Source organism: Ips typographus, linkage group LG9, assembly GCF_016097725.1.
Source record: "Ips typographus isolate SLU linkage group LG9, UJ_Ityp_2.0, whole genome shotgun sequence".
Lineage (NCBI taxonomy): Eukaryota > Metazoa > Arthropoda > Insecta > Coleoptera > Curculionidae > Ips > Ips typographus.
Genome location: NC_138430.1, coordinates 6,947,783 through 6,973,982, shown reverse-complemented (window position 1 = coordinate 6,973,982; position 26,200 = coordinate 6,947,783). Strand labels below are relative to the sequence as shown.

The following is a 26,200-nucleotide window of genomic DNA, read 5'->3' as shown; positions in this document are numbered from 1 at the left end:
AGCTGTTCAGTACATTTTAGGTTCAGTAAAAAAACCCAAAAATTGGTTTGTTAAAAATATATAATTACATAAAATAGGTGACTAATGTAATATTATATTCTGTTGAACAAATACCTTAGTTACTAATTAATCCTAGGAAATCATCCATCAAAGTACCAATAGCAAACTGGAATCAGATAAAAAATTGAAACTATTCATGATCATTCTCAAATTTGATGTCATCTTAAATAAAAATTGAAATACTTACAATTCCACTGGCATCTACTCTTGTACCAACAATTTTCAGTCTGATTTCCCCCTCTGCCCTAATAACTATGTCTTCATCTTTAGTTTTGTAACATTGTGGATTAACATTAGGACAAAATTCCATTTCAGCTGGTATGGACTAAAAACAACACACTTTCAAACCCACATTTCTATCAATCAAACTAATATACTTACATGGTGTGAAATAAAACATGATAAAGGACCAATTTCTGCAAACATGCCAACCTACAACACAAAACCCATTTAAATTATCAACAGAGAGGTAAAAATAAATAGCAAACCTTATTTACTTGGCGTACTACAGCATCAAGCACTTCACCTTTAAAAGGCCTAAAAACTATGGCCTTATACTTGACTGGGTACACTACAAAGCCTTGCCCAGGCAGAATTAGACCGGCCCCTATACTATCAATGGTTGTAACTGCTATAACGAAGCCGTACCTTAAAAAAGTGTACTCCAAAACCTGATCTAAAAGTAAGTGGAAAAAGTAGCCTACTTTCCAGTGCAAGTGCCTTCAACTTCAGTGTAAAGCTTAGTTTTCACCTTCTCCAGTAATTGAGGCCCGAAATACTGCGGGTGAAGCAGGATTTCGTGTTCTAAAGAAATCTGTAATTAGAATTCATTTACAAAAGTCCTAGATGCACTCCTAACAAAACTTGCGTGATAAAACATGCTGATGACCACAACACAAAACAGTTTCGGTTGAGTAAAACCTTAGTTTTTACTACCAGCAGGGCTACCCAGTTACAATCGCACCACTGATCTAATACAAAACGAGTTTACTTAAAATTATTAAAAAATTTACAAAAACACACAACACAAACACAATTAAACATAACCTCACTTTCTCAGTTTATGAATTCTTCTTTTACTTCTATTCTCAACTTAAAAGGTAGATGTTGCTAACTTCACTTTTGTTTTGATCTTTAAAAAAATGTCATATTTCAATTTTCAATTTTAGTTTAGTTACCTTACCATTCACCAAAGATAATTTGCGCGGGACTGCTCAGACTGCTGTCTAGTGTCTTGTTTTACTTTAATTTATAGTTCGTTTTATCCCAAAAATCTATGGAAATTAAAAAAAAAATATCCTTCAAACATTTGTTATCTTTATAGGCACGTAGATTGTGTCAATTCTATTACTTAGCAAATGGTGTAGTTTTTTTATGAAATTAATGTTTATTATTGATTCCTAACCACTTCTAGCTTATATACTTACTGATAACATGTCTAAGGTACGTTTATAGGAAATTTTGAGTTATTCCAGACACTTTAAAAATACCTTTCTAGGATATTCGATCTTTCTTCACTGTGCTTTCAAAAAAGTCTTCAAGCACCAAAAAACCTGCCATTCCATTGGTAGATTCGGATGATGAAGTGATTGAAAGCACTCCAGAACCGCCAAAAGGACAGAAAAAAAGAAAAGGGCAAATCCTCAGTTCAGACTCTGAAGATGACACTAAGAAACCTTCTAAAGGCAGTAAAAAAAAGATTGCCAAGAAAGACAGTAAAGTTAAGGAAGAGAAACCAAAATTAAAGCCCATTGATTTAGATAGTATTAACATGCCTATACAACAAAGCAAGGTGGAGTATGTTCCAAGTTCCAATGATGATGATTGGGCATTAACAAGTTTGGTAAATAAAGGCCAAAAAAAGAAGGAGAGTAGTAAAAAGAAGAAACCTGTAGAAACTGGTAAGTTCTTAATATTTAAAATGCTTATAAAGGGTGTAATTATCTTGCATAAGGTGTACACAAGGATAAGAAGTTTGAAAAAACCCTGGAAGACCTGGATCAAGATAGTGATGACACAATTTTACTGGAAAATTTGGATGTTTTGGATAAAACATTAGAGGAAGCACTTAAAGCTGAAAATTCAGGCTGCACACAACCTAACACTGAAACAAAGCCAAAAGAGGGTAAAGTAGTGGATATAAGCCCAGCAACACCAAAAAAAGCTGAAAAACGTGGGAGAAAGAACTCTGAAGGTGAGTAATTATTAGGGTGTAACTAGTAGATTTTGATTTTTGTGTTAAAACCTTACAGCCACACCAAAATCTAATAAGAAGCCAAAGTTGGAACAAACTGATTCAGGTTTTGATGCTGACTTGGAAAAGTGGGCTAAAAAACGTCAATCTACCGATTTGTATATGGCTTACTTGCATAGGGGTGGGCCTAAAAATCATGGTCAAAAAGAATATCCCAAGGTATATAATACAAGGATAATAAATAATTGTTAGGATTTAAATAAATGACTGTTTAGGGTAAACCTGACTGTCTTAAAGGTTTAACATTTCTCCGCACCGGAGTGCTGGATTCTTTAGAAGGAGATGAGTTTGGGGCTTTAGTTGCTGATCATGGAGGACGCATAGTTCACTCTATATCTAGTAAGACTTGCGCAATTCAAAGCTGATCTACTTTTAAGTCAAGTTTTGTGGTTATAGAGAAAGTAAACTACTTGGTCGTGGGCGATGAACCTGGACCTGCAAAGTTGGAGAAAGCGCGAAAATACAACATTCCTGAAATCACGGAAGATCAATTTCTCGACCTAATCTTGACTAAATCAGGACAGAAGCCCAAATATGTGTCTAGGATGGAATCTGAAGATTTGGGCATTGACAGTTCATTGATTCATGATTTGTCCCCTGATTTAAGTGAAGCAGATGAAAAGGAGCCGATTAAAGCCAAAACTGATGGTTTCCCTTCAAAAACTGAGCCGAAAAACGAGACCAGTCCGAAAAAATCGTCAGTGAAAAGTAAATCTTCAGAGAGTAAAGAAGTCACTAAGGTTAAAAAAGAAGTGTCAGAAAAAACTATAAGTAGTAGTAAAAATTCTACAGCCAAAGTCAATGAGGTTTCAGCTGACAATTTGACATGGACTGAAAAATATAAGCCTACTAACATGAAGGCTGTAATTGGTAAGTTGACAGGTTAAGCTTGCAAGGTTAATTAAAACTTGCAATTTTCTAGGCCAACAAGACTCAAACAGTAACATGAACAAACTAAAACGTTGGCTGGAAAATTGGTTTAAAAATGCCGACCCTGAGGTTAGAAAGAAAATTCCAAAGCCCACTCAGTACAACCAAATGGACGGTGGTTATTTCAAAGCCGCCTTGTTAAGTGGTTCTCCTGGAGTTGGTAATTTCATTTATTTTTGACTGAATTACAAACTAAATTATTTCTTTCAGGTAAAACCACCACAGCAACGTTGGTAGCTAAAGAATTGGGTTTTGATATAGTGGAATTCAACGCATCGGACACACGCAACAAAAAGTTGCTGCACGAGGAAATTTCTAATATGATGAAGTCGAAAACTTTGGCCGGTTTCAAGACTGGTAACAATTAACCTCAAGCGCCTTGAAAAGGATGTTGTAGCGTTTTTTTAGGTGAGGGTTTACGTCAAAAAAGGGTCTTGTTGATGGACGAAGTGGACGGTATGGCCGGCAACGAGGATCGGGGAGGCATTGCCGAACTGATTAACTTTATTAAGACGGCGCAGTTTCCGATTATTTGTATGTGCAACAATCGGGATTTGCCTAAAATGCGCAGTTTGGTTAATTACTGTTTTGCACTCAAATTTGGCAAACCCAATGTTATGCAAGTTAGAGTAAGTACATTGGGCAGTGTGAATAAAAATTCAGTAAAAGCTAAAACTTACATTTTCCTAGCAAATGCTTAGTTTGCAGTGAATAAAAATAAGTATTAGCTTTTACTAAAAATGCAATTAGCAAAAGCTAAAGTTTTTAGCATTGTCTAAACATGGTGTGAATAAAAGTAAGCAATTACTAAGAATATTAAGGAAAAGCTTAAATTTTTGCAAGCTTGTTAAACCCTGTCTTAAAAATTTAGTATTGTTAAACAGTTTGGCAGAAATGGCTGCATTTATGAATATAAGATCTGTAAAATTTTATGCCGAAAGAACAGAAAGTCGGCTCGAAGAATACCCACGGTCTGTATAGATTTAGTGAAGAAAATGTTGAGTGGATAGCTAACCATTTTTTGGAGCCAAAACTGGAGACTAGAGGGGGTGCATTGAGTCCAAAAAAACAAATGCAAATATTTTTGCGATTTTTAATCCTGGATTTCAAATAGGGATCGGAAAAGAAGAAGGAGTTCATAGAACAACAATATGTAAAACGATATCTAACGTTTTACCAAAAATAGTTAAAAAGGCAGGAATTTGGATTAAATTTCCTACAGAAAACTCGACTGACCAGGCAATCAACAAATGGGCAGAGTTGTATAGATTTCCCTGTGCTTTTGGTGCAATTGATTGCACTCATATACCAATAATAAAGCCATCACTACATGGTGACGAGTATATCAATAGGAAAGGCTGGTGTAGTATAAATGTGCAAGCAACTTGTGACGGAAAAGAATGTTTTACATCCGTAGATGCTCAATGGCCTGGCTCGGTACACGACAGTCGTATTTTAAGAAGATCAAATATTTTTGGTATGATGAGAAGACGTCAACAGAACTATGGGTACGGCATAACAAGATGGCTATTAACACCGTATAGAAACATCGTCACACCTCAAGAAATAGCGTATAATAAATTACATAAAAGAGAGCGCGTTATTATAGAACGCTGTTTCGGACAACTAAAACGTGGACTCCCTGTTTTGCAACATCAGATACGATTGAACATTGACAAAATTCCGTCAGTAATCGTCAGCGCTGTGGTTCTGCATAATGTTGCTAAGTATTTAAATGACCAATTACCAAATGACGAAGAAGAAGTAGCCGCCGATGATCACGATGGTGAAGAAGTTGTGGAAGATAATAATGAGCTGAACAACGACCGTCACCGTGGTCAACAGAGACGAGAAGAAATAAAAAATATAATTTTTCAATTGCAGTTGTAAATATACTACTAAGTACGATACCATATAATATCAAAAGACAACATGAATATTAATACGTAATAAGAAAAACCAAATAACTACTTAAAATATCTAGATTTTCCTAGTAAGTAAAAGCAAAAGGTTATTCACTTCAATTTCAGCAAATACTATTAGCAAAAGCTAAATCTACCTAGTAAAAGCTAAAGCTAATACTTCATACTAAAAGAAAAAGCTTAGTTTTTATTCACTCGGCCCATTGACTTCTGGGTATAGTCCAAACGAAGCCAAATAGTGGTTACGTCATCATCTGAATTTCTTGTCTTATTTACATGATACACTGGTGAGCGCCAATTACAGTGTTTTCTTCTAGGGGGCCATGATGTCAATATGTTTCAAAGAAGGCCTTAAAATCCAACCCGATGCGCTATCCGAACTAATCACGGGCACCGGTTGCGACATCCGTCAAACTCTGAACCACCTGTCAATGTGGTCGGCAGCCGAAAAAAGTCTTTCAGCGGCTACCGTTAAAAAGGAGTCGCAAAACTCGCAGAAAGACGTCGTAATCGGCGTGTGGGACATGATACGTAAAGTGTTTAACAAGAGCGAGAACAAGGAGATGACTTTGCTGGATAAGGCGCGGTTGTTCTTTTACGACTACAGTTTCGGACCCATGTTTGTGCAAGAGAATTACTTAAACGTCACTCCTGAGTGCACAGGGTTTGTCATTAATTATCATCAATCAGGAATATTTTAATGTATTTTCCAGTCCTAGCAACAAAAAGACCGTAGAAACTTTGCTCCGGAAACACTTGACGGCGGATTCGTTGAGCCGTAGCGATTTAATTGAGGCTAGAATTCGGAGCAGCAACAACTGGGCCTTGCTGGAAACTCAAGCTTATCTATCTACAGTGTTGCCAAGTTACTACCTATCAGGCACTTTGGGGCAGGTCCGTTTTCCTGGTTGGTTTGGAAAGAACTCGCAACGAAACAAATGCCTAAGAATGACCGGGGAGATTTACTCACATTCAAGAACAACGTCAGTTACATATTAAACCACTGAATTTTCTATATTTTTTTTAAATAGTATTTCAGGTGATAAAACATCAGTTAGACTAGATTATGCAGAACCGTTGACCGGTAAACTGCTCCGGCCTTTAATAGAGAAGAAAGCTGATGGTGTAGATGAGACTCTTGAAATTATGAAGGCCTACTCGCTGCTTCGTGAAGATCTCACCAATCTTTGCGAGTTGATGACCAGTTTCAGTAATCGCAACCATAACCCATTCGATAAAGTTGCCTCTACAGTACGTGCACTAGTGTTGTAATTTCAGCGTCCTGTAAATTGTCTGCTGCAGGTTAAGGCGGCTCTGACACGAAAATACAACAAAGTTATGGTCCTAAGCATTGCACCTCCGACAGTGTCGAAAAAGAAGAAAACAGCCACAAATGAAGAAGAGCTGTTTGGTGAGGAAGTCGAAGTCTCAGACGAAGACAATGACGAAGATAATATTGATAACGACGGCTTGATTAAAGTAGGGGAGACCAATTTGTTTTGTACGGCTAGTAAGACGTTTGTTTCAGGTTAAAAGTAAGGATACGGCGAAAGCGGGACCGAGTAAACAGTCACAAAAGGAGAAAAAACCCAGAGGAAAATCTTCTAAAAGCAGCGATAGTAAACCCAAAGGAAAATCCAAATAATGTTTCCTCTGTTCAATTACATGCTTAAACTTTGTTTTAACGTCTTATACTAGTTTACTACCTTTTTTGATGGAAACTGTATTGTTTTGTTTTAATTTAAACGTTATGAAATACGGAATATACCAAGAACATATTTTTTTACAAGTTGTTTGATTTTTTCTTTACTAAAAACTAACTTTTACCAGCAAAGTAATTTTCGTTCATTAAAGTTGTTTTCAGGGTTGAGTCATTAAATAAACATATCAAATGGCCGGGACGTGCCTCACTGCAATTGGGTCATAAATAATTATGCTGCGGTAAAACGACAGAGTCCAATAGAATATCTATCCCACAAATTTTTCCATTAGTTCAAAGAATATTGAGTTGGACAAAGTGCTTTCTATATTGAGTTTGGTGTTGTAAGTCTGACATTAGAGTGGTGAGTAAATTCTGGAAGTTTACCATAATAATTGGATGTATAGTATAGAACAGATTTATAATTACAGAATCATTAAGCATACAAATGATCGGATTAAACTCATTTTGTTTCAATTTGACCAGTCCCTAAATTGATTGCTTAGCAACGTCGTTCGATCGCATATAAATATTTCAATATAGCCGTGCCTTCACTATCTATAATACACATTGTCACGCATTAAAAGACACATCACTCATCGTGCCATCGGCCTATTACGTTCGAAAAAAAATTAGCCTTTTAACGCGCATTTAAATTCGCTACCCTAATCCAATTAACTAGACCGGGAACGGGGTGTCAAAAGAGGAAAATATAATCGGGCAGTCACTTTTCCTAATGAATTTTATGTTAAATTATTTGTTGCGGTATTAGTCTGTGCTTTCCGGTCGATATACGAAACAACCACGCAAATAGTGGCTACAAACGTGTGGTAAAAGAAAAGTGATACCTGATTAACATTTCTGACAAAAAAATACAAGTAAGTTTGATGTTTTTTGAAACAAATTTAGTTTAGAAAAATTAGGTTTAGAATGCACAATTTAAGTGAGTGTGATTTGAAAAAACAGAGGTTTTTTTGAAAAAGAAGACATATTTAAGAAAAATCTACATACAAATTGGCTTTTAAAAGCAGGATAGTTACTTACCTACCTAACGGACATCCAAAAAGAGACGCAACCGATTCAGAGTTATTTATGAAGTTGTTTGTAATTTGTAGTAGCATAATAGTTAATTTAACCAACGAGTGTATTAATAGCTCATTAATATATAAGTGTATTACAACATTTTTCCATCGACTGTAGTCTCTAATAATTAATAAATGTTTATAATCCCACAAAGTTACTAATTGAAACAGTTTACTTGAAAATGTACAGTTTTAATTTTATTTAACTTGCCCAGGCTAATAATTAAACCAAAGTTTAGGTAAACCAAATTGGTTTACGTTTTATCTGAAATTCATTTTAAATTGCCTTATCTGCTTCACCATATTAAGGCACCAAAATAAAGTAGATCATCGCTAAATAATGTTACCTTGAGAATCTGAAAGCTGGTAAAGCCTGAATGCATTTCTGTTAGTCATCGCATCTTTCTGGTGATCGTTGGCGTGAGACAGTCTGGGTTTTACAGCCACGTAAAATAATATAGCCCCCTTACATCTCTACAGCCGGTATAAAAACAGATAATTAACTTCCACTCCTGCTGCATTGTATTAAAAGTGATTAGAGGGACATAGAGAGGAGTGTTCGGTAAGCAAAAATAGGTCAATCGTTAAGCCGGTTAAGAAAAAAGTGACATCACATAGTTATCAAATATTAATGAATTTTCAGTATGAGAAGACCTCAAACTGCAACTTCTCGACAAGAAGCTGAAATGGCGGCCAAATGTTTGAGGGAATTGCAAGGATCGGGCAACAGTGCTGATCCAGTGCAGAGATTGCGTTTGCTCTGTTTATCCAGGGGGGCCAGTGGTATTCTAGGTCTAGGTAAGGTTAAAATTGTAAATAAAATCACGTAAATACATAATCCACGCATATAGGGAGGATGTTTCGAAGAATGGACGATGACGGCAACAAAAACCTAAACTTTGAGGAGTTTTCTCTGGGATTGAGAGAAATGGGTCTGGAAATCACTGACGATGAAATACGAGAGCTGTTTAATAAGTTTGATACTGATGGAAGCGGAAGCGTTAACATGGACGAGTTTCTAGTCCACATCAGAGTAGAACTACTCTCTCTAAATAAAACTAAATTTATAATAATAATCAATTTTTAGCCTCCATTATCAGAGACCAGAAAAAAAGTGATAGAGGAGGCTTTTAGTAAAATGGACAAGACCGGAGACGGTGAAATAACTATAGCAGATCTAAAGAACGTTTACAACGTAAAATCCCACCCTAGATACATTGCTGGTGAAGACAGTGAGGAAAGTATCTTGAAAAAGTTCCTGGGAAATTTTGAGCAAGATGCTACAAGAGACGGCAAGGTGACGACTTTTAATTTTTTTAACTAACTACTGCTAACTATAGTTTTTTTAACGGACAGGTCACTAAAGAAGAGTTTTTCAACTATTATGCAGGCATAAGCGCCTCAATTGATAACGATGGCTATTTCGATTTGATGATGCGACAAGCGTACAAATTGTAAAAGTGTTGCTTTTTTAATACGTACAAACCTCCTTAAATTTTGAATGTTAAAAACACAGTGGTAATGAAGCTTTATGTTATGTTAGTTGATTACACCATAATGCACATGTGTTATAATAGAGGTAAGGCACTTCAGCGTTCTGTAATTAGCACTCTATGTTTTCAATTTTATAATTTATCCTTTATATTGCATTAACATAAATAAAATCTATTAACTATTCTGCAGTTTGTGTTAATAGAGTGTTTTTCTCAAACCCCTAGTTAGGAAAGAAATTAAACACGTTTCAGTTTTTTTAATCTTAGTTTTATTGCACATAAACAATGAAGTCAAATATTAAAAATAGCAGACAATTTCCAGTGTCTAATCCATTAAAACTTTGCATAATGTAACTCTTATATAATATAATATAGATCATAAGAAGTGAGATTCTTAATTAATAAAGTTTATAAAACTCTCAAAGCACCTGGTTTATTGCAAAAATTCTTGTAATAAATGCATTTTTTGAGGCAAGAAGATAATGAATCTTGTAATATACAAGAACTTTTAATAACCAGTCTTATTGCACCTGTTACTAAAGCAAAAGCTCTAGGAAGCCTAATATCTTTTCATAAGAGAAATATCACAATTTTGAAGCTTTCATTGCACTGCACATCTTAGACTACTAAACTAAAAAAAAAGTTACGGAATTTTAGTGTTACAATTCCCATGTAACACCACAATTGGATGATCGCATTTAAAGTAATAATCAAAAATATTCTGATAACCGTGATCTCTCCACCAAGTACACAACTGTCTGTTGAACCCGCAATTAATAGTTTGCACCAGGTGGGGATACTCAAACCCCATCAAAGTGTAGAAATCCTGATCACCTAAATGGCCCCTAAACTTATATTTTTCCGTTATATTACGGAGATTTTCTTTTGTGATTAAGCGCGGGAATTCCCCAGATTCTCTCAGCAATTCGAAATTTATTAATACCACCCCACTGTTGTAACCTTGAAACCCTCTAGGGTGGACAGATTGGTATGAGATAGGGTGTTGATGATAAAACTCCCCGAAGGAGGTTTTATGGGTGCGTTTGTATATGTGTAAAATGTGGCGGTATACTGTTGTTAGTTCCGGTGCTAGACCAAAGAGGGCGGTTGGTTTAAATCTAAAAATGCTAATTTATTCAACTATCTGACATGCATTTTTTAAATTAAACAACTATTATTCACTTACCTACTAAACTCATCAAAAAGCAACCGAACATCTTTCTTAAAGTACAGATCACAGTCAAGTAAAATGGCTCTTTTTTGTGTTGTTGGCGCAATCCGATACAATCCCAGTGATAGGTAGAACAAACCATCACTGTAGTATGTCCCTTTAAAAAAAAAAAACAAATTAAAACAACATGAAAACTAGACAAGAACAAAACTCACCAGGTTTGGAACTAAAATAAGGTGTCATAGCAGCAACAATATCTACAATTTGAGAGGTACAATTTGCCACATCATAAAATTTAAACTGCAAAGCTTTATTGGTTTTCTGTTCTAATTGATAAAATTTCTTTTCAGCTATCACCCTGGATTGATCATCAACAATAACATTAAACTCTAAAGGCACACTGGATACATTTAATAAGTTAATAATGAGATTGCTAAACTTGAATGTTAAAGAAGATTTGTTTGTCACTTTGGTGAATATAAGCCAAATGTTGTACTCTTCCAAAGTGTCACTTACATTAGGAACAAATTGTGGCAAGTCTACTTTTGGTTGAACTATAGTGGTGTAATTAATGTTATACTTTATGTTTCTTGGAATGTTACCTAAAGTGGTGATCACATAAGCGAAATATAAGGCACATAGTAGTACTGTACCTAAAAATAAGTGGATGTAAAGGTGATTTTTTAACTTTGTCATTATTCCACATTGTTTCATCTACTTAATTATATAGAGAATTTATAAAGTCACATTTTCTAAGCCGCAATAAATGCAGGACACTAGAATTTTTCTATAAACATTTTGAAAATTGATAAACAATACTTGTTTTTATTTAATACACTAAATTGAGGTTATGTGTACTATAAACGTCAAACGAGACAGTCTCGTCTATTGGATTTCAATCACGTGACTTTGTGTCTGGTATAAATTAATGTAGTCATGTGATAACTGTCAATCTCATCTATACTAGTTAAAATAGCGAATAACGCCATGATGCCAAACAGTTGCGTGGTTGCCAAATCCGTCAACTAAAAAGTTAAATGTCAAAATTTGAATAAATTTGAGGTTAAAGGTGTTTGTTTTTGTTCACTGATCAATCCCCAACAAACTACTTAAATTCTTTACACTTTCACTTCTATGGCACTGAATTTGCTTAATTTTCCATAAAGTAAAGAGTGCGCTCTCTTAAGTATGGACCAATCCACTGGTGACAATTCACTGGCAGGCAATGGTAAGGAAAAAGAAACTCATGATATACTATCTAAGGATTTGGCCAATAATTTAATAACATCAAAGCCCAATAATAAAGTGGGATTATTCAATGTTAGGGCGTTAACATTCTTGCTGTTATGGTACTTTTTCAGTGGTTGTACTTTGTTTTTAAACAAATACATTTTGACTTACCTGAATGGAAACCCTACAGTACTAGGTTTGTTTAAAGTCTATTTTTTTTGTATACATTGAGGCTGGAGGGTGTTTTTTTGATTAGGAGCTGCTCAAATGCTAATGACAGCACTGTGTGGTTTTATACAGCTATACATTCCATGTGGTATGAACAAGACTGTACATAGATTGAATAAACCACCAGGATTTTATCGGCACATGATCCTAGTGGGAACTTTTAGATTTACCACTGTGGTTTTGGGACTGGTTTCATTAAACTATGTCGCTGTGAGCTTTACAGAAACTATTAAAAGCTCTGCACCACTTTTTACTGTACTTATTTCCAGGTTGTTATTGGGTTAGTTTATGGGCTCCATGGAGATTCTAGTGTAATTATATGTGATTTTTAGGGGAACAAACTGGAATGTATGTGAATTTGAGTCTTTTACCTGTCATGTCAGGGTTGGCTTTGTGCTCTTTGAATGAGTTAAGTTTCGATTTAATTGGGTTCTTGGCTGCAATGACCACAAATGTCACAGAATGTGTGCAGAATGTTTACTCTAAAATGTTAATATCAGGAGATAATTTCAGATACACGTGAGTTGTAGTATATATTATTGAGTTTTGGTGTAATATTTTGAACAATTTCAGTCCTGCAGAACTGCAATTTTACACTAGTGTGGCTAGTATAATAGTTCAAATACCCACCACATTACTTTTAGTGGATTTAAATGTATCCACAGTCAGTACCAGATTAATCAGTTGCATTATACTAAATGGGGTGTTTTTCCATTTTCAAAGCATCACTGCCTATGTTCTTATGGATTATATTAGTCCAGTTACCCACAGGTAAATAGTTTTTCTTTTATTTTTTTTTTAATATTGATAGCAAAAATTTGAATTTCAGTGTAGCAAACACTGCCAAAAGAGCAATGTTGATTTGGCTGTCAATTTTCATGTTCAACAATCCAGTGACTCCCTTAAGTGCCCTGGGAACCTTAACAGTGATCCTTGGTGTTTTTTTGTATATCAAAGCTCAGCAGTTAGATCACAAAGTGATTGGATCAGCTAATTTAATTCAACGTAGGGCTAGAGCTATTTAAGAATCAATTTCAGTTGTTTGAGGTCTGAAAAAAATAACTTTATAATTGTGATGTAATAAGTGATATCCTTGATTTGATGGTAGCTACATTGCTTTAATCTTTCTAGTTGGTTAATAATAATCATTTTGATGAACATATCAATAGTTTGAGAGCATTTTATACTTAAATGTTAATATGGAAATTGTTATTAAATTGTGACAATAACATTGCATTTCTTATTGTAAGTGTTTTTTATATTTTATAAAGCAGACAATGTTAAATACTTTTTGTACTAGAAATTGATTATTACTGAAACTGTTGTATCAAATGTTGAGTTTAAAACACTTTGTTAACATTTATAATTCTAGTCTCAATGGTCTCTTATTGTTACTTAATTAAGCTTTTCTTACCCTAATTATCGTTTTTAATGACAGAGCTAAAGTTATATATTTTTGTAATTATAAACTGCAATATAGAGAAGATATGTTTGATAAATTTGACTTTTTTGGCATAGAATTTTAAGGTAGAAAAAAAATATTATTTTTATTATTTATTATAGGGTTTATATACATACAAAATTAGAACCGCAATAGTTGAAAGCCGAATAAATATTACACACACACTATATTGAAAAGTTGAAGTGTTTTTATACAATAAAAAAAGATTATAGTATAGTCTGTTCCATTATAATATCACAAACGTTTTTTTAGACAGATTGGATCGTAAATATACACTTAAACTTATTTAAAAAGAAAAAGATAAAAACTACCTAAATAGGGAATATTGGCACTAACGTCAGGCCTGCACAGTTTTAAATAACTTACTACAATATCCTTGATAATAATAACAATTATTGAGCTAAATCACCTGTAGAGAGGTTACCATATTGTATAAGAAAAATAGTATACAAAGTGACTGGAAAAAATTCAAAGAGCTTTTTTTAGTGTCTGATTTATATACACAGTTGATTTGCACTTTAGTATAACCCTCTGCAGTTTCTTGGTTTAAAGATTTTACATCCAAAATTTTCACACTAGTGATGATTCAGCCTTTAACTTATTTGTGATTGATGGTGCCTGGCGTTCTGGCGGCCAATCGTCTTCGTCCTGCCAGCAATCTGTTTAGACCTCTGGGTTCCTCCGTGGTGGTGGTGGAACTCGGTGCCGATTCAGTTTCGGCGGTTTCCTCTTCTAAAATACCAAAAAAATGTCACGTTTATAAGCTGGGAATTGGGTTTGTGAAATGGGTACTGACCTGGTTCAGAGGCTTCGCTCACCGGTGCCTCGCTAGAAGGGGCTTCTGTAGTCTGCCCTGGCAGTTTTCTCCTGTTAGTAATGGGAACCCTTCTAACTTGCACGGGAGAACTGGCGCTGGCCGCACTTGCCGATTTACTTTTAGGCTGTATGTTTAAACGGTTTTTGTTACGCAGGCGGCCTAGAGGACTGTTGTCGACTGGTGCTGGTGCTGGAGCCTCCTCCTGAGATAAACGCAATTAATTTGATTTATAATTAAGGAAAAAATAAAAAAGGTAGGCCCCGGCGAGATTCGAACTCACGATCTCCTGTTTACTAGACAGGCGCTTTAACCAACTAAGCCACGGCGCCTCTGATTAACTTGGGGAAAATACCCGCCATTTTTCAAAATATCGCCATATTATCAACGGCTGTCCTTTTTATCTCAAAATATTCATCATAGGTTACAAGTCAGAATACGTCATAGTCACGTGAGCATTCAACCAATAAAACTTGACATTTACTGTTTCTGAGTTCTCATGTCATAAAACGATCATGTGACGTGTATCAGTTGACGTCACATTCATGGATTTTGACTTGAAATGATTAAAAAGTGAATAATTCTGACCTTTTCACTAGCTGCAGCTTCAGCGTGCGTATCTTCTTCATCTCCAGTCACATGGTCATCTTCAGGTTTGCTGGCTTCTGTAGTGGTGGTGGTGGTCTGAGCCCCACGTCGTCCTGCCAAGTTGATTCTAGGTCCAGGTCTACGAAACAAATTTTCTTTTATAGTTTTCATTAAATAGTTTTTTTACTATATTTAGTACCTGAGTGGTTTAATATTCACGTTGCCCCCTGCAATTCGTCTAACTGGTCGAGCAGTAGTACTGCTCGGTTCTGAAGAACTGGCCTCAGAATCAGCTGCGGGTGTTTCTACATGTCAAATCAGTGTTTTTAGTAGTTTTGCACTTATAAGATCCAAAAATCACCTTCCGAAGCTGTTGGTGCCGTAGTAGTGCTTCGACCTCTACCCCTCAAATTGTTGAAGGATGGTCTGGCTCTTGGTAGGGAAGGCCTGTGACTGGCAGTAGATGGCGCAGAGGTACTGCTTGATTCTTCTTTAGTTTCCGGTGCCGCAGTGGTGCGGCCTCGTTGTCTGGATACTCCAAATCGTGCTCTTCCAGGCTAAACACAACAATTAACTCCAAAATTCCTATAAAACTTTGTGGTCAATATACTTTGGATTGGCTGGCTGGTTTACTCTCTTCCTTGTGTGCTTCTTCTTCCACAGCTGGCGCTGAGGTGGGTTTTGCTCTTGGACGTCCACCAAAACTAGGTCTTCCAAACTTCTTCGGTCTACTTTCTGAGGCTGCTGGGGCTTCTGTTGTTGTGGTTGTGGAGATTTTGCGCCCCCCTAAACCTGTACGTCTACCTCCTCCAAATCTGCTTGCTGTTACAAAAATTGTGATCATAATTGATATAATGTTTTGTTGGGATTCTTACCTTTAGTTGGTGCTTCTGTGGTAGTGGTGGTTGTTTTAGTTGTAGTGGGAGCTGGAGTAGTAGTGGTGGTAGTTGTGGTAGTGGTTGTTGTAGTTGTGCTAGTCGTGGTTGTTTCAGCTTCTTCAGTGGATGACGACTCTACAGTAGTTGCTAAAAATATTATATTATTTCAGTTACTCTGGTTTGATTTTTTTCACACAAACCATCACTATCATCTTCAGTGTTGTCTTCCGCGTCTTCTTCACCAAAAAGTTTCTGGTTTCCCTGTGAAATGGCATAGAGATCCAGTGCAGCCTAAAATTGATCATATTTTAAAAGAACTGATTTACAATTCAGAATTTTTATTATACACTCGAAAGTCTAACCTTGTTCATTCTTGTAGTGGCCGTTGTCGAATAGTCCGACTCATCTTCGTCAAGCTTTGAGGATTCTTCAGTGCTTTCAGGCTTATCTACAGACTCATCCTAAACCAGCATTAAATAAAAGTGTGTAGAATATCTATAGTTAACATTTCCTGATTTTCAGTCACTTGAGGCATTTTTGATGTAACTACTTTTATTAAAAAAAAAACGCCTAAATGTGACAATTTGGAAATGACAACTATAATGCGAGCAGTGAAAGCGATAGGAAGCTTTTGAGTTTATGATGCCATCTCTAGGTCAAGAAGGTTCTATTGGGATCTCTATACTCCATGGTGACTGAATTTTTGTGGAGAATTACATTTTTATGATTTTTGTTTAAAAATCCGATTAGAAACCTTCTGAAATCTAAATTTTAGTATTTTAACTGACTTTATGAGTTGTATAGTATGTTTTAGAACTGGCTAATACGAAACGAGCTAGTATACTCCATGTAAAAAGCCCACACTGAACCACATTAGTAAGTAACGTCCCCATTGTGGTTGATGTTTGATTTCTAGCTGTGATATTGATTTTCGGATCGTATAATATTGATAACATAGAAGTAAATGTTAGTTGCCCAGTGCGAATGCTCGGTGCGCCAGTAAGAATAAGAGAAAGAGGTTTCTCCTCAAAAGGGAAATTTACTGGGAGATCGTAGAATTCGTTCGGAGTGGCGCCCAAAAAACGTACCGGTCCGGCGGGCAACTGGGCGGGAAATGTGGGCGATTGGGCGGTGGCGGGCGTAGCTGCCGAATGGGTGTTAAACGTCTCGCTGTCTACGAGGGATGGGCGGCGCACGTTCGCCCTGGTACGGCCTCTGGTTGCCTGTAATATCAATTGTGGGTGCTATTTGTTCAACAGAAGAAAGAAAGAGATAGAAAAGTCTGAAGAAAGAAGACTGTAGAAATGTGGACGTGGAAATCTGATTTTCTTCTAACAAGTTCAAAGTAATGAATGTGTGGTAGAGCGGTGCTACAGCTGGTGCTTTTAGCTGTTAAGTTGATGATACTACTTACCTTCAGTGGTTAATTTCAAAATAATGTGCATCATCAAGTAAATTTTGACTACTAGCAAAGTTTTGTATTTTTTACACTTTTACTGCGAATTGTAGAAGTTTTTAGAGATTAGATGATTATTATTTTGAAAAAATACTTTAAATTAATATGTATAAGTGCTAGTACAAAGTGAAAAAGCAGCGAAAATAGACAAAAATAAGAAGAGCAAATGAGAATGAAATTTTCTTGTTTTCCTTGATAATACGTTTGTTGAGACGAGTTTCCTAGATAAACCATCTGTGTAACTAGACTTTGCTCTTCTTATTCCTTGTCTCTGGCAAAAAAAAACACTCAATTCATAATGTACACCTTACCTGAGTTTCATCAGAAACATTGTCATCCTCAGCTTTGGCCTGATCAGCTTGAGGTCGTCTGCCTCGAGTTCTCGAAGCGGCAGCTTTAGGTTCTTCAGGGATGGGCGTGGTGTTCAAGTTCCTGCTTCTTGGTGGAAATCTAGAATCGTGAGGGAGTCTGTTCTTTTGTTAAGGATCGGTAAAGTTACATTCAGCGTTAGTAGGGTTAGCACACGCACTTTTTCTTGGGGTTTGCTGGAAGAAATGTAGAAACAAACCTTGTATTGGCGGGTAGGCGTTCTTCTTGGACTGTATCTTCTTCTCCCAACTGTCTGCTGCGCGTTTTACCTCTAGAAGGGACTACTTCGTTGACTTCCGGTGTGGCTTTTTCTCTAGTTTTGTCAGTTCTTGAGATGGTATTCCTTGCTGGACCATCATGTGCGTTGGTTATCTGTAATGAGTTGGGTGAGTGAGTTTTTTTGGGGGGGGGTTGGTAGGGTTTTACCTTAGAGTCGTCATCTTCATCGTAGTAGTAATAGACATACTCGTACTCGTACTCTTGTCCGTTGGGGCCTTTTTTGATTTGGATTCTCGATCGTTGCTTATCACTAGCTGATCCTACAACATCGAAATCTGCTTGTTTTGCTGGGAGAATCCTGGAAGTTGTCAGAACAGGACTAGCTGTGGTGGGTCCTAAGTGATCGTATTTAATCAAATAGCTGTTTTTTGTGTTGATTGTAATGAAATACCTTCTCTTCTTGACCGTTTTTTGGTGCCTCTCCTTCTGGAAGAAGCAGTGGTTGTAGTGGTCGTAGGAGCTGAAGTGGATGTTTTGATTGCATGTTTGTATTTTTCTAAAAGTTGGGCGACGTTCAGTTTAATAGCACCTGGTGGTGCTGGTGCTGGAGCGTCTACTGCCTGCCTTTTATGCACTTTTTTGCCACCTGACTTAGTGGGTTTCACTTTAACGGTCTCCAGAACCTCGTCGTCGTCGTCAAGATGAGCGAAAGTAAGACCTGGTGGTAGTTTATGGGCGGTTTCAAACTTTCCCTAAAACAAAGTGACCGTTACAATTCTAATTGCTACTACATGGGCAACACCAACGAACCACTTGTTCTTTCCTGGATACCGGTTCGGCATTTTCATTATTGGACTGAAGAAACACATATTCCTGTCCGGGTTTCGATTCGGTTACTAGAGCGGGTTCTTTGGATGGGAACGCCAATGACAGTGTTGACGTAACCAAGAATCTGCAAAGTACATCAATGTGGATTAATGGTCACATGAACGGATATAATACAGTTATATAATACTTAATAGTATATGTAGTGCGCGTTACCTTGTAAGAAAACTGATCGCCGTTATTTACAGTCTGACCCCGATTTATTTAGGCTGTTGGAATATTAAGTGAGTGAATAGTTATTATTTAATTATCTTGCCACTACGTGGTTTAGTATTATTACTAATTTGGGATTTTCATTATTGCATAATTCCCCACTGTATTACAAAATGAGGAAGAATTAGAATGATTGAACTTAAAAAAAGGAAATCAAGATCTTCGCTAAGTGATTGCGTCTTCAATCTTCGAAAGAGAGTGAGAGCAGTGAAATTGAATAACCTCGGGCATTTATACATTATAACTACTCAGGAGGATCAAGGTCAACAGATGACCTTCCCAATATAGAAAGTGATTTTCGTAATGTGTGTGTATTTTAAATTACTGGTCACTTATATCCGGTTTGGGTGGACCATTTTTCCATTTGCAAATCACTTCGCAGAATCATTAAAATGTCATTTATTTGTTTTAAATAATGAAGCTAACCTCTGTAACCGAGGTTGGGAAAAATAATTGTTAATTGCGATTGCCATCCACTTCTTCCATTCTTTTACAATAAGGTACTGCAAATTTTCGACATTTTTTCTGTTCTGCTCTTGAGTATTGCGCAGTTACTTGCTTGCTAATGGTTTTGCAGGATTGGCAAATCATTTAATTACACTATAAACATAAGTTATTACAAATCTATTAATTTTTCTGGTATCTAGTATAAAAATCGTCGTATAAATAAGACTGGTATATGTAGCCTTTTAGCTTTTTTGACCAATCGTAAAGTAGAAACAGTGCTATAATTTACACAGTTACTATTACTAACTTTTTGGTGAATATTCAACGTAATAGGGATGAGAAAATTATGAAACTATAAAGTGTTAAAACTTTCGCTTCTGTTACACACTGCATTTACTTTACAATAAAGCAAAAATCAATCGCTATCAATAAATAGTAATTTGTTAATATTATATGCTCCAATTGGGTCGGAACGGATTGATTAGACGAAATAGTTGCGGTTTGACTTTTTAAACTCTTACGAACCAACTAGCCGGCAATAATTATGTACATGGCAGCCACCAGTTTGGTTCGATTATTGGAATTATTGAATGTAAAACAACTTTCTTGTTTGTCTTGATTATCATTATGTGGACTCGATATTGTAATTGGTTACTAACCGAATTTCCCAAAATTTTGTCAGACGACACCAAAAATACTTTTACGACCCAACTAACCATTTAAAACGTGATCAAGGAACTCAAGAGACACTCCTTCAAATCCTTAAAAAAAAAAGAACACGTTCAGATGCCGATGTTTCAATTGTTTTACATTGAAAAGAGTGTACTTAAAAAGGCAACCACATACCGGCAATTGCAAACGAGAAAGGTCAATCGAAACCTGTCTGCTTTTCTTGGATTTATTATTATTACTATCAAGTATTGATTTACGTTTCGATTATAAATACCATGACCTTTAGGCGGGATGCTCACATTTACTCGGATTAAAATCAAAGGTTCTCTAGAAAAAAATGCGTATAGAATCAATCAATTTTGACGCCCTTTGTTATGATGATTTCATCAAAATTTTGGTGGAGTGCTGGGGGAAAAACAACTAAATTGAATACGGTGGTTTTGTCGATGTGTCTGTCTTTTAGAAGATTGTCAATATAATTTAGAGGTCTATGGAACTGTCAAAATGGTCCTAGAAGACATTCATGACAGAGACAGAAAACAAAACAGAAACAGCAAAGCAAATATGTCCGTGGAGATGAACGAAAACGATTTTAACACTACGCTAATTGATTTTGTTCAAAGTTCCCTATTTTGTGGGATTCTAAGCACCCTCAACACAAGGATAATAATGCCTTGAAGAAGGCTTGGCTTCAGATTGCCAATCGAATGAAAACAATAGGTATTCGGTACAGTCAGAGAGAAAAGCGCTGTCAAAGTTTGAACTGCCAGAAACACAGTTTGAAAAGACAGTCAGCGACAAAATCGTCTGTTAAACTCGCTTGGAGTGAGAAAATGACAGTTTTAAGCACATTCTTGGAATCGTCATTAAATTTCTTATCCAATAACCTAAAAAAAATCACAAGATTCGGTATAGTCAGGGAGAAAAGTGCTGCCAAAGTTTGAACTGGCAGAAACACAGTTTGAAAAGACAGTCAGCGACAAAATCGTCTGTTAAACTCACTTGGAGTGAGAAAATGACAGTTTTATCCACATTTTTGGAATCCTCATTAAGCTTCCTATCTATTAACCTTAAAAAACACAAAAAAATCGAGTATAGTCAGTTAGAAAAACAGTGTCAAAGTTTGAACTGCCAGAAACACAGTTTGAAAGGACAGTCAGAGACAAAATCGCCTGTAAAACCCACTTGGAATGAGAAAATGACAGTTTTAAGCACATTTTTGGAATCCTCGTTAAATTTCCTATTCAGTTACTTGGAAAAACCGTATAAAATGTGGTACAGTATGGGAGAAAAGCAGTGTCAAATTTTGAACTAAAAGAAACACAATTCGGAAGGACAGTCAGGGACAAAATCGCTGGTAAAACCCACTTCTAGTCAGAAAATGTTTAATTTAAGTACATTTTTGGAATCCTCATTAAATTTCCTATTCAATAGCGAAAAAAAAACAAAAAACATATCGGTACAGTCATGGTGAAAAATGGTGTCAAAGTTTGAACTAACAGAAACATAGTTTGAAAGGACAGTCAAGGACAAAATCGCCTGTAAAACCCACTTGTCATGTGAAAATGACAGTTTTAAGCACATTTTTGGAATTCTCATTAAATTTCCTATCCACTAACCTAAAAAAAACACTATCAAATTAAGTACAGTCAGAAAGAAAAACAGTGTCAAAATTTGAACTAACAGAAACATAGTTTGAAAGGACAGTCAAGGACAAAATCGCCTGTAAAAACAGTCAGCGACAAAATCGTCTGTTAAACTCACTTGGAGTGAGAAAATGACAGTTTTAAGCACATTTTTGGAATCCGCATTAAATTTCCTATCTACTAACCTAAAAAAACACTACCAAATTAAGTACAGTCAGAAAGAAAAACAGTGTCAAAATTTGAACTAACAGAAACATAGTTTGAAAGGACAGTCAAGGACAAAATCGCCTGTAAAACCCACTTGTAATGTGAAAATGACAGTTTTAAGCACATTTTTGGAATCCTTATTAAATTTCCTATCCAATAGCCTAAATAAATATCACTAAAATCGGTACAGTCAGGGAGAAAAGTGCTGCCAAAGTTTGAAAACACAGTCAGCGACAAAATCGTCTGTTAAACTCATTTGTGGTGTGAAAATGACAGTTTTAAGCACATTTTTGGAATCCTCATTAAATTTCCTATCCAATAGTCTAAAAAAAACACTAAAAAATCGAGTATAGTCAGTTAGAAAAACAGTGTCAAAATTTGAACTGCTAGAAACACAGTTTGAAAGGACAGTCAAGGACAAAATCGCCTGTAAAACCCACTTGTAGTGTGAAAATGACAGTTTTAAGCACATTTTTGGAATCCTTATTAAATTTCCTATCCAATAGCCTAAATAAATATCACTAAATTCGGTACAGTCAGGGAGAAAAGTGCTGCCAAAGTTCGAAAACACAGTCAGCGACAAAATCGTCTCTTAAACTCACTTGGAGTAAGAAAATGACAGTTTTAAGCACATTTTTGGAATCCTCATTAAATTTCCTATCCACTAACCTAAAAAAAACACTACCAAATTAAGTACAGTCAGAAAGAAAAACAGTGTCAAAATTTGAACTAACAGAAACATAGTTTGAAAGGACAAAATCGCCTGTAAAACCCACTTGTAATGTGAAAATGACAGTTTTAAGCACATTTTTGGAATCCTTATTAAATTTCCTATCCAATAGCGTAAATAAATATCACTAAAATCGGTACAGTCAGGGAGAAAAGTGCTGCCAAAGTTTGAAAACACAGTCAGCGACAAAATCGTCTGTTAAACTCATTTGTGGTGTGAAAATGACAGTTTTAAGCACATTTTTGGAATCCTCATTAAATTTCCTATCCAATAGTCTAAAAAAACACTAAAAAATCGAGTATAGTCAGTTAGAAAAATAGTGTCAAAATTTGAACTGCTAGAAACACAGTTTAAAAGGACAGTCAAGGACAAAATTGCCTGTAAAACCCACTTGTGGTGTAAAAATTACAGTTTTAAGCACATTTTTGGAATCCTCATTAAATTTCCTATCTACTAACCTAAAAAAACACTACCAAATTGAGTACAGTCAGAGAGAAAAACAGTGTCAAAGTTTGAACTAACAGAAACATAGTTTGAAAGGACAGTCAAGGACAAAATCGCCTGTAAAACCCATTTGTGGTGTGAAAATGACAGTTCAAAAAAGCAGCCAGCTGAAAGCTGCTTTTTTTCACCAATCACAAACTATGAGACTTAGTTTGCAATGGGTTTCTGTCGTTAATTTCCTCATTCTTCATCTATTAAACTAATTGCCCTATAAAACACAGAAATGTCAAAGCACCTTAATGGTACAACCAGCTAAATGTTAACGACTCTATTCATTAAGAAAGCGAAGATGTTACCAGACTTTTTTTGTTATTTACTTTTGATTTCAGACCACAACATTTCTAAAGAGCAATATCTTCATGACCCGAATAATTGTCGTTAACAATTGCAACATCGTGTACGTGAGTATTATCTTGAAAACGTGTTATGTTCTGTTATCTACTGCGGAAGAATTGTGACTAAAAATGCGGTGTTGCAAGTGGCAACCATATTGCACAAGATTTCGGAGACATTTTTTGTCTTCCCTGATTTGCATTAGAGAAATTCGAGATTAACGCGAATGTGCAGCGGGCATTAAATTTGTTTTCAACCAAACTGGGTAAACAAACGTTGTTATGCAAAATGTCATGTAAACGAAGCGGAAAGTGAACGTGGTATACATTGTTCCGGTCACTAGTTGACATTGATTTATTGTTTTAATGGACATATGAAGATTTTGTCAGGTTAAGTGTCAAATTTCAAAAAATGATTTCTCCTTAATTACCTACTGCAGTTGTTACGCCATAATCAGTTAACTAGCTTTTAATAATAGGCACAAGTTTACCTTAACAACTTAAATTGTTTCGCAATTTCTCTTAAAATGTTAGGAAAAGATGTTTTAAACGTCATCATCATATGAATAGGTTGAAATAAATAAAAAGTACCTTTTACACACAAAGAATTTCAGTTAAGAAACGTTCTCGTTGAACTTTACACGTCTCAAGGTTTTTACTTTTACTGTTAGTACTCGATGTTATAGCAACAATACCTCATTTACATGCCCGCCTATTATACAGTGTGAGCCCAAATATCTATTACTCAACCTAAATTGGACGATCTTCTTCAACCTTTACCGTTTAATGTCAAAAATTTTATTGAGCACTTAAATTCAAATTAGCGCCGTTTTTGGGAACGTTACCGCAGAGAAAATGCGATATTTGAATATTACGCGATCAATTAACATATCGATGCGGCCTAATCGAAATTTAAAGATTTAATAATCGCTCGGAGAAACTTTTGTTAACTTTCGTTTGCGGGAATTTCAATTCGCTTAATTACAACAGCAAACGTTTTATATTGAAACGACCACAAATTTAGGAGACCAAAAACTCGTTATTCACAGCGAATCCCTTTACGAACTGGTTGAAGGTTAACAACGAGTTCAATGGAACCTTTGTAAGGCCACAATAACAAATATTAGCGAAAAAAAGTTTGCTCAGAGTCAATGTGACAGTTGGTCACGAGGAATCAACCCGACTTCTGGTAGGGTGATCATGTGATCTTTTGTCACATTTTCTTTATCCACTCTGACCATGTGAACATGTCATTGATAAAATTGGTTGTTAATTTCGTATCAGGCTCCAGCAAATTTACTAACTAAAGGCGGCAGTATTAACCTGAGTTGGCAAAAAACGTAAATTTCTGACCCTGTTCGTTTTAAAGCTCCGTACATGGAGTGAGTGACAGTTGATCACATGATTTTGGTGATTTTTGAGATGCGGCATAATTAAAAATGGCTGTGAAAAAGTAGTTTTAAAATAGAGGGTACCATAACCAACCAGAAGTAAAAAACATATTTTCAATAGTAAAAATTTGGAAAGTCCATATTTGTACATTTAGCAGCTGTTATGAAGATGACCGTGATAGTTCCATATGTGTGAATGATTTGAAAGTAATTTAATGTCGTACAGTACAAAATTAGTACAAATTCACTTTGGCGCACCCGTTTTGCGTGCGAAAAGTGCCACTTTACCGTACCATGTAAATGTGTTAGGGTGCGGCAAAGTGTAACTTTTGAGTGGAGATATATTTTGAATTTAAAACAAACACACAATACAGCTACTGAAATACTGAAATCATTAAAACAATACTATAGAGCGCTTAAAACCATTACACTAAATATATAGGGTTGGTACTTACATAAATAATAGTTTGGGTTCCATTTGGTTAGCTATTCCTCCGACAGTCAAATACAGAAAAGAAGAAAAAGGTAGAAGAAACTAAAAAAAATCGAGGTTCGGCAAGTCGCACCCACCCTCACGATTCGTGGACGGTACCAAACGCGTTCAAACCGCTTAAGCGACAGGCGAGACCCGAATAAGAACTATGGACAGGAAAAGAAGAAAGAACCCAGTCTACAGAAGTGCCAGAGCGAGACAACACTAGCCCGCACCTATGCAAGAGGGAGAGAGACGGAGAAGGACACTTTCGCTTTTCAGAATTGACAGCTGAAGATTATTATAATGTGGAAGAAGACGAAAATATCAGCGAAGCATCCTTTCAGTGTTGAAGGTGAAGAAGAGTTTTCGACTTTGATGCTGGGGGCTGCAATTTGGTTTCCTACTAATTTTTCTCTTAAATGATATCAGTAAGTTGTCCCAGTTATTACAGTGAATAAAAATTGCAGATCTTTTGTCTTGAACCTTGAACGGAATCCGTTCTTGACACCCCCATTACCTTGCAAGAACTTATATGTGTTTCCTTGTCTAACATGTACAGCACACATATCCAGTAACTTTGGTACTAGCTGGTATTAAAGGTACAAAGCCTACGTAGTATAACTTAGGCGTGTCAACGGCATTCTTTTGTTTAATACTGCGTCAGTTTGTCTTCTAAAAGATTTCTTTTTCCATATAGAACAGTAATATATACAAAAGAAAAAATATTTTAACTTTTAGTTGACAAGCGTCACGTACCTATACGTTTAGTCACCGCCCTCTATACTAGAAAGCCTAAAATGTCAGTTTTAATGGCGGCCTTAGCGGTTTTCGTTTTATACACAA

At 35.9% G+C, this 26,200-nt stretch overlaps 6 protein-coding genes and 1 non-coding gene across 22 annotated transcripts; 3 read left to right on the top strand and 4 right to left on the bottom strand.

Annotated features, from left to right (window-relative positions):
- Window positions 1-42: 42 nt before the first annotated feature.
- On the bottom strand, window positions 43-1,124 carry Polr2G (DNA-directed RNA polymerase II subunit Rpb7). Its single transcript, XM_081987233.1, has 6 exons — window positions 929-1,124; window positions 765-874; window positions 549-708; window positions 442-492; window positions 248-385; window positions 43-166 (listed from the first exon to the last, which is right to left on the bottom strand). Exons 1-6 carry the CDS (start codon window positions 938-940, stop codon window positions 116-118), a joined length of 522 nt encoding a protein of 173 aa, XP_081843359.1. The 5' UTR covers window positions 941-1,124; the 3' UTR covers window positions 43-115.
- Window positions 1,125-1,232: 108 nt separating this feature from the next.
- Gnf1 (germ line transcription factor 1) lies at window positions 1,233-6,955 on the top strand. Its single transcript, XM_081987202.1, has 14 exons — window positions 1,233-1,503; window positions 1,559-1,961; window positions 2,015-2,254; window positions 2,313-2,473; window positions 2,530-2,653; window positions 2,711-3,184; window positions 3,237-3,404; window positions 3,455-3,601; window positions 3,653-3,873; window positions 5,484-5,830; window positions 5,880-6,149; window positions 6,198-6,417; window positions 6,469-6,645; window positions 6,695-6,955. The coding sequence occupies exons 1-14, from the start codon at window positions 1,495-1,497 to the stop codon at window positions 6,809-6,811; spliced, it is 3,078 nt and encodes a 1,025-aa protein (XP_081843328.1). The 5' UTR covers window positions 1,233-1,494; the 3' UTR covers window positions 6,812-6,955.
- A 123-nt stretch (window positions 6,956-7,078) lies between these two features.
- On the top strand, window positions 7,079-9,625 carry LOC145734097 (calcyphosin-like protein). Of its 3 annotated transcripts, none has more exons than XM_081987230.1 (5): window positions 7,079-7,229; window positions 8,591-8,745; window positions 8,799-8,980; window positions 9,035-9,244; window positions 9,304-9,625. In XM_081987230.1, the coding sequence occupies exons 2-5, from the start codon at window positions 8,592-8,594 to the stop codon at window positions 9,403-9,405; spliced, it is 648 nt and encodes a 215-aa protein (XP_081843356.1). In that variant the 5' UTR covers window positions 7,079-7,229; window position 8,591; the 3' UTR covers window positions 9,406-9,625. The 3 variants fall into 3 exon arrangements, with proteins under 3 accessions (XP_081843356.1, XP_081843357.1, XP_081843355.1); XM_081987231.1 differs by lacking the exon at window positions 7,079-7,229 and adding an exon at window positions 7,410-7,743; XM_081987229.1 differs by lacking the exon at window positions 7,079-7,229 and adding an exon at window positions 8,328-8,509.
- Window positions 9,626-9,660: 35 nt separating this feature from the next.
- On the bottom strand, window positions 9,661-11,458 carry LOC145734093 (xyloside xylosyltransferase 1-like). Of its 2 annotated transcripts, none has more exons than XM_081987223.1 (3): window positions 10,827-11,458; window positions 10,627-10,768; window positions 9,661-10,567 (listed from the first exon to the last, which is right to left on the bottom strand). In XM_081987223.1, the coding sequence occupies exons 1-3, from the start codon at window positions 11,323-11,325 to the stop codon at window positions 10,084-10,086; spliced, it is 1,125 nt and encodes a 374-aa protein (XP_081843349.1). In that variant the 5' UTR covers window positions 11,326-11,458; the 3' UTR covers window positions 9,661-10,083. The 2 variants fall into 2 exon arrangements, with proteins under 2 accessions (XP_081843349.1, XP_081843350.1); XM_081987224.1 differs by having other exon boundaries at window positions 9,661-10,558; window positions 10,827-11,457.
- Window positions 11,459-11,653: 195 nt separating this feature from the next.
- LOC145734094 (solute carrier family 35 member E2A-like) lies at window positions 11,654-13,568 on the top strand. The gene is made up of 5 exons (XM_081987225.1): window positions 11,654-12,037; window positions 12,098-12,349; window positions 12,402-12,588; window positions 12,643-12,840; window positions 12,899-13,568. The coding sequence occupies exons 1-5, from the start codon at window positions 11,800-11,802 to the stop codon at window positions 13,092-13,094; spliced, it is 1,071 nt and encodes a 356-aa protein (XP_081843351.1). The 5' UTR covers window positions 11,654-11,799; the 3' UTR covers window positions 13,095-13,568.
- A 42-nt stretch (window positions 13,569-13,610) lies between these two features.
- LOC145734090 (uncharacterized) lies at window positions 13,611-25,503 on the bottom strand. 13 transcript variants are annotated; one of them, XM_081987204.1, is made up of 16 exons: window positions 25,338-25,503; window positions 18,666-18,807; window positions 18,307-18,607; window positions 18,063-18,250; window positions 17,836-18,008; window positions 17,579-17,735; window positions 16,855-17,055; window positions 16,174-16,272; window positions 16,012-16,102; window positions 15,809-15,958; window positions 15,544-15,755; window positions 15,295-15,490; window positions 15,133-15,238; window positions 14,934-15,072; window positions 14,328-14,550; window positions 13,611-14,263 (listed from the first exon to the last, which is right to left on the bottom strand). In XM_081987204.1, exons 1-16 carry the CDS (start codon window positions 25,358-25,360, stop codon window positions 14,130-14,132), a joined length of 2,535 nt encoding a protein of 844 aa, XP_081843330.1. In that variant the 5' UTR covers window positions 25,361-25,503; the 3' UTR covers window positions 13,611-14,129. The 13 variants fall into 13 exon arrangements, with proteins under 13 accessions (XP_081843330.1, XP_081843333.1, XP_081843332.1 ...); XM_081987207.1 differs by having other exon boundaries at window positions 17,579-17,702; window positions 25,338-25,502; XM_081987206.1 differs by having other exon boundaries at window positions 17,579-17,705; window positions 25,338-25,501.
- On the bottom strand, window positions 14,604-14,677 carry TRNAT-AGU (transfer RNA threonine (anticodon AGU)). Its single transcript has one exon. It is a non-coding gene; the product is annotated as a tRNA-Thr (tRNA).
- Window positions 25,504-26,200: the final 697 nt, after the last annotated feature.